General features: G+C 33.4%; 1 protein-coding gene and 1 long non-coding RNA gene across 2 annotated transcripts in view; one reads left to right on the forward strand and one right to left on the reverse strand.

Moving 5' to 3' along the window:
- The first annotated feature begins 1536 nt into the window (after positions 1-1536).
- Positions 1537-5803, forward strand: LOC124368698. Its single transcript, XR_006922987.1, has 2 exons — positions 1537-3422; positions 3472-5803. It is a non-coding gene; the product is annotated as an uncharacterized LOC124368698 (long non-coding RNA).
- The window catches only part of LOC124368697 (OTU domain-containing protein 5), a 51218-nt gene continuing 43545 nt past the window's right edge, over positions 4642-12314 (reverse strand). The window contains exons 8-9 of the mRNA XM_046825997.1: positions 12106-12286; positions 4642-6246 (exon numbers count right to left, since the gene is read on the reverse strand). Coding sequence (XP_046681953.1) covers positions 6092-6246; positions 12106-12286 — 336 coding nt within the window. The 3' untranslated portion in view covers positions 4642-6091. The remainder of the gene's footprint in view (positions 6247-12105; positions 12287-12314) is intronic.

A 12314-nucleotide genomic window follows, 5' to 3' on the forward strand; every position in this document is an offset into this window, starting at 1 on the left:
ATTAAATGCTAACGTATTACAACATTTAAAATTGACAAGTTCTCATTATTAATGTTCGTTGATTATACTGATCAATATTTATTCTATATTTGAAAACTAGAGTACATAAGTTTTTATCAATACTTTCACAAGGACTAAAACCACTGAAACTAAGTAGACAAGAAATATGAATTACTGACATTTGTAATGTTTTGAGGGTGACCCGGACCCTGGCTACTCCACTGGGTAGTAAACTAACAATTTATAATGACAAAGGTATGAGAACGGAATTTTAAGCTAAAAAACATGATGGGTTTTATTCCAAATAGGTAATTGCTCACAACACCCCTTACTTGTCGTCACCGTATCGGTACAGTAACTGCCCCTTGAGGGCCCTGCTATATATTTTTGCAAATAAATCGGTTTTGTTTTGAAATAGACAAAATTCAATGGTTAATCACTAATACTTGATAATAGGGGATGTAAATCTAGATAAAACTAGCCACCATTAACATATAAGAAAAAATTATTGACTCATAGAGAAATAAACCGGCAGGTGATGAAATCTGTTTCATTGATGATGAAAAATGCAAACATGAAAGTACCATCCCACTGACAAGTGAAACAAACAAATCATTTTCACAAGAAACATTTCCAAGTGAAGCAAAAATTGCTGAAATTGACAAAAAAATACAAAAAAGCAAGCACATGAATGATAAACCCGTGGATCAGTAGCAGATTCCATCCAGTGCAGCCCCTGGCATAACAGATGTCTCTTCTAAACCATTAAACTTTCTCAAAAACCTCATCAGGTTCCTCAAATCACTAAATTGGAGGAAATAATGATGAGAATGGATGCTTCTCATGATAAGGAAACTTCCAAAAACCCTCATCAGGTTCCTCAAAATCACTGAGTTGGAGGAACTAATGATGAGAATGGATGCTTCTCATGAGGTAAACTTCCAAAAACCCTCATCAGGTTCCTCAAAATCACTGAGTTGGAGGAACTAATGATGAGAATGGATGCTTCTCATAAGGTAAACTTCCAAAAACCCTAATCAGGTTCTTCAAAATCACTGAGTTGGAGGAACTAATGATGAGAATGGATGCTTCTCATAAGGTAAACTTCCAAAAACCCTCATCAAGAGGAACTAATGATGAGAATGGATGCTTCTCATAAGGTAAACTTCCAAAAACTCAAGTTGGATAATCAGGTAAACTTCAAAAACCCTCATCTGGTTCTTCAAAATCACTGAGTTGGAGGAATAATGATGAGAATGGATGCTTCTCATAAGGTAAACTTCCAAAAACCCTCATCAAGTTGGAGGAACTAATGATGAGAATGGATGCTGCTTAAACAAAGTATTTGTCACTTAATCAATTAAAACTCCTTCTAAGATTCCTTCTACTGGAACGTTGTCAATGGTTACTTATAATGTGTATTCTACTGACCACATTAAATAAAAAATACTTTAAATGGACTCAAAAAAACGTAGATTGATACTGTATTATAATGAAATAGCTGTAGGTAAGCAGAAGAATAAGACAATTCCTTGGTAAACAATTATATCTTTAATTAAAATCAAATTTCTAACACAACAACATGTTTAAATTACACACTGAAAGTTTTACAGCACAGTGTAAATTAACATAACTCTACTTTACAGTAAAAAAATCAAATATTTTACAACAGAAACTAAACATTGGGTTTTGAATAATGATAAATTGTGTATTTATGACAAAAGTACACATCATTGTTCAATATTTAGAAGAGTTGTTCAACAAATGCTAATCAAATTCCAAGTGCTCCTGCTACATTTATGAGGCTTTTACATAAAAAATGTATATTCAAAATAAAAATACTTCCCATATTTGGATAGTACTTCACATTTTAAGTGCAAGGAATATACTTTTAGCTGAAATAAGTCAATTTTCCTATTTTTTAAAAATATGTTTTGAAATATCAACCATATATTTCATCAAATATTTGAAATAAACTTACTAGCTAAAATATCAAACAACTTAGTGCAGTTCCCCTCAGTTTCACACAACATACATCAAAAGATTAAATTACTATCAACAAGTTTAAAATGTAATGAATGTTAATTTAAAATTAAAATAATCATAGCAATAAGTCCAAGCATAGCCTCTCATAGTATAGAAGATAAAAAATATCATCAATATCAAACTTCAGGCATCATAAATTTGTTTAATGGAATGCAAAATTTGTTAATAAAAACCCTTGATTGTATACGAACAGATGGGGCATTGTCATGTAATTAGTTGAATCCAAAACAGCAATCAGCAGCACTGCCATCAGCAACACTAGTAAACCTGTCTGGTGGCGTGAATTTGTCTGTCGTGGGGATATAAAACATTTCTTTTTATGTGATTGTCTGAAGGACAAGAATGAAATAAGGTATACATTTGAAATTTACATGGAATCCCAGTGTGTATATTGATACGTATATTGTTTCAAGATACGTATCAATACATTACATTCTTGATTATTAAAGAAAACCAAGGATCATATTAATGAACTCGAGGCATTATCAAGAGGAATTTAAACAACTTTACTGCCTTCTTTACAAGACGTACAGTATTCACAAAACACTGCAACGTGAACGTCAAATTTGAGCAGGTATTATGGCCGGTGAATAACACAGAGTTGACAGAGCAGCGTGCTGGTTGAAGTGCGATGTTGACTGGGACTGGGAAAGGGACCTGTGCAATCGATGAGGGGAGCGACATCGCTGTCACGCAGTTCAAATTACATAGTAAGTATGATGTCAGTAATTGACGGTGACACTCCTCTTGGTTGAGCACCAAAACTCGCACCGGCGCACTGGCCAAAGTCGGCATTTGATTGCTCCATCTATTTGTAATACATAACCAAGGATAAACTGAGAAAACTTCCAGAAAATAAAAATTCTACATTACTACTGAGAGAATGTACATAAGAAACCAGCTTATTGTACTTTTTTGGAAGAGGCAACAAATTAAGATCCAAACCCAAAGCTCTAGTTACCCCATCTCCCTATGATTTTAAACACATTATCAAATTACTCTTTCTCCGCCCAAGAAAACTTACTGAAAACATGCTCAGTAACAGTTCAATACATGAAAGACTAACGTAATTTCAAACAAAAATGTATAACATAAGTACACACTGGAAAAATGATGTTCTTTTAGCACATATTCCAGCACTTGTTACATAGCATGCAACATCCCATTTAAAATACACTGTCACTTCAATATTTTCAAATCGTTTACAGATGAAAACTAATCATTCAGAAGAGAAATTGGAATATTTTAACTTAAAAACTATGAAACAGTACAATTTACTAAGCTATAATAAAACGTATATACATATATATTTATACAGGGCCATATAAACCACCCATATCAAATGTCAGTGAATAGTTTAATTAATTGACCTAGAGGTTTGGTTTGAAAGTTTCCTTAAGAATATTCTTAAAACTAAGCCCAGAGGTTTGGTTTGAAAGTTTCCTTAAGAATATTCTTAAAACTAAGCCCAGAGGTTTGGTTTGAAAGTTTCCTTAAGAATATTCTTAAAACTAAGCAGACTTAGGTTGGATGTTTGAATATTTAAAACATAAAAATAGTGAGATCTTGCAGTATATTATTTTAAGATTCTATGTACTGAAATGAATTTGAGGAAAGAACAAATTTTATTAAAGATAATTAAATTTGTTCTTTCTCAAATCCTTTTTGGTACAAGTAATCTTATTGTTTTATACCTTTTAACAATGAATACAACAATCATGTCAGTAGCGCTGCTTTATACCTCTTATTTTTTTAAATTTTTGATCTTGTAACAATTTTACTTTGCATATAAAATATTACAAAATAATACAAAATAAAAAAAAACAATATAAAAATTAATTCCACAACAATATTAGTATGATAATAATATTTCAAAAGAAGGCAGAACATTTTTTTTAAATTTAGTTTTACGGAGATAAAGCATGATACGTGAATAGCAAAGTCATAGTGATCTCCTTCTTAGCGGAAACATTTAAAACGAAAACAAACTACATGGTTCATTCACAAAAATCTGCAACCCAGTGTCATTAATTATTGTTTAAAATTATTTTTATTAAAAACATTTCTATCGTTTTAAGCTTTGTTTTACATGTAGTTTTAAATTTTACAGTTAGTTAGTTAGTTATTATTAGTAACTTAAAATGGGTTTTAAGAGTTAACATGGTTAGGAAACAGTATATAGAAATTCTATATACTAATTCTAACTGTATGTCTAGGTCGATTAGTTAACTACTAGACATTAAAAATGGGCAGTCTTTTACACTGTATATAGTGAGTATACTGTACATAGATGTATCTTATACATATAAATACATTTTATTTGAATTGAATGCATTTTTAACGTTGATGTTACACATTTACATTGTATATATCAATAACATTTTATTTGATTTAAATGTATTTATAAACGCTGATGTTACAAATTACCTCAAAACATTGTCAGTGGTATTGTTTTATGCCTCTTAACAAACAATACAACAATAACGTCAGTTCTAATGATTTATGTCTCTTATTTAAAAACAATTTGATCTTTTCACAATTTTACTTTGTGACTTTTACCATATACACTATAAAAATTGATTTTACAACAATAACTTCAGTGGTAATGGTTTATTCATCTTACTTTGTAAGAAAATTTTCATGCATTTTCAACATTTATATCGATCTTTGTAAGATTATTTTATAGAGCAAAAATTGCCTGTTTTTATTTAGTATAGTTATTATTGTGCTATGTACTCAATTTTAATTACTATACAGAATGCGGCATGCCACTGTTGGCTCTAGAACTGGCAAGCATGGACTGTACTTGGAAACCTTACCTTACACTAGGATAAAAACAAGACAACTCTTGAATGTCACAATTAAAATTTGCATGTACTAGTTTCAATTATTTCAGATTTATTCACTACTGGGGTCGATTCTGCAAATCATGCAACCGTTTATAAACAGTTCAAATTATGGTACACAACTATCATGCAATTGTTTATAAACAGTTCAAATCTTGGTACACAACTATCATGCAACCGTTTATAAACAGTTCAAATCTTGGTACTCAACTATCATGCAACCGTTTATAAACAGTTCAAATCTTGGTACACAACTATCATGCAACCGTTTATAAACAGTTCAAATCTTGGTACTCAACTATCATGCAACCGTTTATAAACAGTTCAAATCTTGGTACTCAACTATCATGCAATTGTTTATAAACAGTTCAAATCTTGGTACACAACTATCATGCAATTGTTTATAAACAGTTCAAATCTTGGTACACAACTATCATGCAACCGTTTATAAACAGTTCAAATCTTGGTACACAACTATCATGCAACCGTTTATAAACAGTTCAAATCTTGGTACACAACTATCATGCAACCGTTTATAAACAGTTCAAATCTTGGTACACAACTATCATGCAATTGTTTATAAACAGTTCAAATCTTGGTACACAACTATCATGCAATTGTTTATAAACAGTTCAAATCTTGGTAATCATCTATTTTCGCTATTGATGTTTATACTGATATGACCGGGTATTAGAAATGACTTCAAAACACCGGAAGTAAAAAGAAATGAGTGTCATATTTTTCATTTAAAATGTAAAATAGATTTACATACAATTCAGTTTAAACAATACGTAATGTTCTAATAAGTAGCATTAAACGATTAGTAATGAAAACGATTTACACACAGCCAAAGACATTAGTCAGTAAAGCCTTGCCAGTTCTAATGTTAATATTAACTTAGTTAAATTTATTACACCATGTTAACTTTGAATTCTTACAAAGTACTGTATTAAGGTGTTTGACTAAAACTAAAAAGTAAGTTCTGAAGTTTCTGATGCTTAAAACACTATTCTCTGTTCACCACCGTGTATCCCACTATATAATCTTAAAAAAATAGATAAAACATCGTTTGGATATGCACAGAACAGTGGCTACTAATTTCAATCAATGGTTTTGTATAGAAAAACTTTAAGATATAATTTACTCTTGTGATCAACAGATCTTCACTCTATAAAAAAAATTGAGAATAAACAATGTCGTTAACTAGATGTTGAAGGGCCTCCAAAGTTGGCATCACTGTCAATTTGATGTGCATTGTTAGCATCCCTCGCTTTCTTCAGATTGTCAAGGTACTCTTGTTGAGAAGCAGCCAAAACTTGAGCCACAATTCCAGCATCTTCCCATTCTGACAGCCCTAAACACACATTTTAGATTACAAATCGTGTACATTCAAATTTTATTTTCACTAGTACATACTGTCACTATATTAAATTCTTCTGACCCACGCATTAAGCATGTACAGGGTTCCCACTCAATCTAAATACTCAAATTCACGGCTAATTCACGGTTTTCACGGTTAAAAAAAATTAAAATTCAAGGTCGGAAAAGTTTTCATAAACAACGTTACAGGTACAAACAAAATCGTGTTGGAGAGGGGCGAAGTTGAGACGTAAACACTACAGACGCGGCCAGAGCGGTAAAATACAATATAAAACTTCTTCCCATTTGACTAACGATGTCATTGGTCGTGCAGGAATTGACGGAAACGTCCTAAAAGAACGAAATAACAATAGGCTTCGGTTACGACGCAAGCAATGAGCGGCGAGCCGCTAACCGATTTTATGTGCGATTTGCTACATAATGAATATAACAAGGGCATATTATTTTTACAAAACATCATCATAACAGTCATCAAAGCAATGACAAAGACAAATTTCAATATAATTAGCATGCACATAGCTCATAATTTTCTTTAAACTTACAAGTTTGTTGAAATCTGAGAGAAACTTTGTTGACACAGGTTAGACAAGATGCAGGGTGACAGGATTCGTACGTTGGCTAAGGCTAACTCGTTTGAGTCCATGAAGTACACACTTGCGTGATTATTAAAATTATTTTCTTGTTTAACACATATTATTATTATTATTTCGATCGATTTCTTTCCACAGAAAATTTTTCACATAATCACAGGTTCACATTTTAATTAGTACATAAGAAAAGGCAATTTTATTGAAATTAAAATAACATATAAACGTTAAATGTTATAAAAATTATATACAACTTGTTATAAGAAAAGTTATTTGGTACCAGTTTATACAAAAAAAAAATTATATTTGTACACATAAATAAAAGAAATTGATAAAAATGTCTAGAATAAAAGTGAATTACGATTTGCACTTTTTGCTAAGTTCCTGTATCTTATCGTCTAACTCAGCTGCCCTTTTCCTGGCGTCGGACAAAACCTGGAATTTTTTGTGCTTCCAATTCTTTTTTTTCTATTGCAGCTTGCTTCCTCTCTTTCTCAGAATTAATTTTGTCTTTCATTTCTTCTCGTTGTTTTGCCAAGTGCTCCGAGTAGTGGGCGTGGGAATTTTTGGCAGCATGAACTAATTCATTAGTGATTTCCATTGCCTCCAATCCTCCTGCTGCTGATATGCCGTCACAAACTTTTTCTCAACGCGACTAAACTCTCCTCCTTCAAGTTTTCAACTATACACTGTTTGTTGACAGAGAAGCCTCTTTCAACAGAAGAATTTCCGTGAGAAAGTGTCAGAATGAGTTGAATGAAAAGCTTTTAAATCTTTATATCAATTCTCACAATAAGAATAAGATTGGAGTGCCGAGCTGGGGAAACAAATCTTTCATGTTGAGACAATGAAACCAGCTGTTGTCCGAGGATGGGGGGAGTGGAGTACACGATATACCCCTCCCCTTCCACTCTCATTGACAGTAAGACAACAAAGGTTATTTTTACCATAACATCGCTGCACCACATTACAATAAATGAACCTTGTACGATATATTTTTCATCTGCATGAAATGATTAATAGCGTTAACGTAGTCGTATGGAACCCGACAAAATTATACTTGGACGACTTCCTCGATTTGTAGTTTTGTAGTAATAAAGCTTAACACTACAAAGTTACTTGACGTTTGTTGTTTCCTGGTTAGAAAAAATGCAATGGTTTTTTTTCTAACGTTTTTTATAACATGACGTTTCATTTGTAATATTTTACTAATACATTAATACAATTTAAACACACATTCACCATAAAAGATTTAAACCGTGTACACTCGTAATATCCATGCAGCTTAGGAATCATAAAAAATATTATTGATAAGGAAAACGCATATCACTACCGTTTAATATCTAAAGAGATGAAAAATAAAATTGTTTTCTCAAACGACCTTACTGGTAATTAAAACAGTTATATAGGCCTATAAAGTTATGGTCTCGTCTCGCTGCGTTAATTGATATGTGTCCGTGTAGGTTCTGCTCCGTCACATTATTATACTATTTATTTACGCAAGACCCTAAATTAATTCAATTTATTGTCCACCATAAATTAAAATTTTTTATAATTATTACATTGTGTTAACATCATTACACACAACGATATAGATATCGTACTGAATAGCATTTTTCTCATTAATATTTAAATAAAATAAGGGATTTAATAGAATGAAATTAAGTTAAAATGTAATTTAAATTCCTTACATTAGATTAAGGATTTGTATACTTTTTTTTATTTTATGAAAACAATAATAGACTATATCTGATATAATATAAAACTCCAATACGAAAAGTGTTTACATTAAACGACAATCTATCAAGTAATTAAATTGTGTTATTAATCTCGCGTTCAATCAGAGAATGCCTTGTTTAACAGCCGCGTAGCGTAGCCAAGGCCCGGAACCTGGCGACAGACAAAGACAGGCTCACGTGATTTGAGCCGGAAGCGTCATCTCCCACCGGCCCTTCCTTTTCCTCATTTGTTTATAAACCATATTATCAGTAAAAATCGCTCAGATAGCAGCACCTGTCAAACTTCGTGGTCTATCCCCTACATTGCGTGCTACTTTTTACTTTGCAATAGCGAAGGTCAACTTTTTCCCATATGATCGTCTGACGACGACCCGTGTTGATTTTATTTATTCAAAAGTTGTAGAGATTTTCACGGTATGTAAACAAAATTCACGGCTTATTTAAGGTTTTTTCACGGTGAACGAAATTCACAGGCTTTATTCCCGGTTTTCACGGTTTTCACGGTCGGGTGGGAACCCTGATGTAGTAGAAAGAACTAAAAGCCTTAATTTTTGTTTATTGTGTAAATGAACAATATGGGGTAAACGAATGTATCTGAAAATGTTTTTTTTATTTAGATGCTATTGAATGAAACAGTGATTTCTTTAATTACAGTTAAAATTCTATTTTGTACACGTTGTATTGTCTCAATTACCGACACTGAACTCAACAACATAAAGATTCATGCCTATGAATTCAATCCTCAAATTTTTACAATTAAATAGTGTAAAAATAATTCTAACCACTGCTGCCAGTAGCTTCATTGCTAAAAGTTTATTTTAAATAGGCCCAATCGATTTTTGAAAGTGTAGGGTTAAAAGTGCGATATGGTCAATATCACACAAGCGGGGGATAAACAATTCTGCAAACTTTTCTATTTTTTGCTGGTATTTTCACACATAATGTATATATTAACCTTGGATTTTTGTCCACAGCCCAAAATAAGTGTATGCATTTAAAAGGGTTAATAGAGCTGTGTGAAGAAGTTTAACATATTCTTCAGAATAACTATTTCTAACTTATATATATATATATATATATTTTTGTTATTTTTTTCTTCTTAGGACAAGAAGCTTATAAATTGCACCTAGTCCTATAAGGACCTTCGCGCTGCTTCCAGAGTGACAGGATATTCTGAATGGGTAAGATTGGGGGTAGTGCCACCTCCTGTCAAGATCCATGAGGAAGAATTTAGGGCACTAATCTCAAGTCATGTCCCCTCGAAAGAAGGGGAGGCCAGCTCTGAACCAGCCTCTCCAGTCAAAGCAGGCAGGGGGTGGCACACCCTTATGTTGAGGCTAGCAAGAACCTTTGATACTTAAGGAACGAACCCCACCGACTCCAACAGTCATCTCCTCCAGTAGACTAGACCTATCGAATTACCCTTGCACCCCAGAATCTCAACATTTTCAGTTAGTGATGTGCCGCTCCTGGACACCCTTAAGGTTGCCCAGATTTAAGTGACAAATCGGTTTTTGCTGTGCCCAGTGGTAGGTTCAATTTGCACGTCAAGTCAGTGGGCATTTATCCGTGGTAAAGTGTTGTTTTTCTGTTGCTTGTCAAAATGTGTACTGAAATAAAAAAAATCCCACTATGAGTGAAATGTATGCTATTATTCGATTCTCATCACTAAAGCAAAATTTACAAAAAACTGTGTATTATGTATGGATTGAAGACAACGAGTGAAGTAGTTGTTCGGGAATGGGTTTGCTTGTTCGATTGACAAAAGAAGTTGTGGCCATCTGTGGCTACTGATGAACTTGTTGAGAAAAATAATGTTAAAATTCTGTCTGCAGGACATCTTGAAAATGAAATGAGCTAGAGTTTAAATTTTGCATGCAACCTCAGCAAAACGTGTAAGCAACAGATGTTGCAGCATACTCCTATTTATTATATTGTTTTAGATCAGGAGTGGTATGGATCATGACCATCTCTACTTAACCCTATAAGTGGCGGTCATTTGTGGTCTCAGTGGCAGGCCATTTTTGGGCAAAATTGCTGTGATCGTTAAACTTATTTTTAGAAAATATTATCTAAGTGATAACCTAGCAACATTATATATTTTTTGTTTTCCTTATGAACTATAGAATAAGAATAAATATAATATTTGGTTGCCTTACCATTATTTTCAGATTAATATCATTGTAGATGTGTAAAAAAAATTTTTAGAAAAAATAATTTTTTAAGTTCTACTGTCCGTCACTTTGAAACTACTGGAGCTACAAAATAATGTCAAATTCACAGAATATACACAATTTTATTCCAAACAAATTACTTCTTATACATTTTTTTCTATTTACAAGAACAAAAAAGTTAGATGGGAAAAACTAAATCTATGTATATAAACTGGTTTTTTTTTCTCCCGAGTCACTAGAAGGGGCTTGTCTTTTCCTCCCAGTAGTGTAGGGCCTATAATAGTGGCTTAGTTTGTCATAGCACAGTATATTTCGTAAATATAAAACAGGAATTGTCTTATCGCAAACCCCTCCCCATCCTCAGACAAAGGTCAAAGTCGAGCGAATTGTCTTATCGCAAACCCCTCCCCATCCTCAGACAAAGGTCAAAGTCGAGCGATCTAGTAGATAACGTGACTACAGATTCTCGCCGCCCGTTCAGCTGATGCGCCGCATTCTTGTACTTTTCGTGCCGAAGTGTCGTCGAGTGCGTCGTTTTGTTGTACTTCCATGTTTTACTGTGTGTGTAATAGATTAATGATGACACAATGAGAATTTGGGATTTACCCAGAAGCGAAGAGGGGGCCATTCGTTTTTTACAAGATCATGACTAGTTGCCTACATCAAAAATATGCGTTGCGGTCGGCAGTTGCTGCTGAAATCCACTAGACTCACTCATCATTGATATTGCTGCTTTCTGGGCGTCACAGGAAACCCATTAACAATTAATAATCATTGTAAGTTTGTAATTGAAGAGTTGCTTTTTCGTTCTATAATGTTTTTTTTTTCTATAAATTTATGTTTGTGTTCCTCATACTGGTGTAGTCGGTATCCCAAAGTACCCCAACATTTTCCATGACGAACGAAATAACCTAAACATTTACCGGTAACACAAACGCGATAAACAATAATATACTGACAATAACAGTACGCAAATTCGCCAAACAAAACAGTGACGAGACGAGTAGACAGCTGTTCTCTCGTCTGCCGCCAGGTCAAACGAAAACCGTCGGAATCATTTAAGCCAGCAAACATTAGTAACATGAATACACACTATACTATATGATATGTATAGGAAATTTCATGAAGAATACGATAGTTCAAACTAGGCCTAAAAATAATGGACGGTTGCGGAGCAACGGCCTTAAATGTGAAGCGACGGCTGAGACGGCGCTTGCCACTTAGAGGGTTAATATATTTAGTATTAAATATAGATAAATTAAAGTTCAGAGAAATATTATATTTTACTTAAATGCTTACTGCTATGTAGCAAGATATATGAAGATATACTAACCAAACATGTTCGGAGGTAACATGTTGAGGAAGGAAGCGGATTCGATGACGTTGAAGGATTGGCTGCACTCCCCACCGAAAGATGAGCCCTCTCCATGTTTAGGACTGGGATGTCGGGAGCGTGGAGAGGACCGAACTTCAGGTGAAGTGACAGTAGCAGAGGTGGATGTGGCTGTAGCCGACTAGACACAAAAACATCCATATGAATAC

This window comes from Homalodisca vitripennis, chromosome X, assembly GCF_021130785.1.
Source record: "Homalodisca vitripennis isolate AUS2020 chromosome X, UT_GWSS_2.1, whole genome shotgun sequence".
Lineage (NCBI taxonomy): Eukaryota > Metazoa > Arthropoda > Insecta > Hemiptera > Cicadellidae > Homalodisca > Homalodisca vitripennis.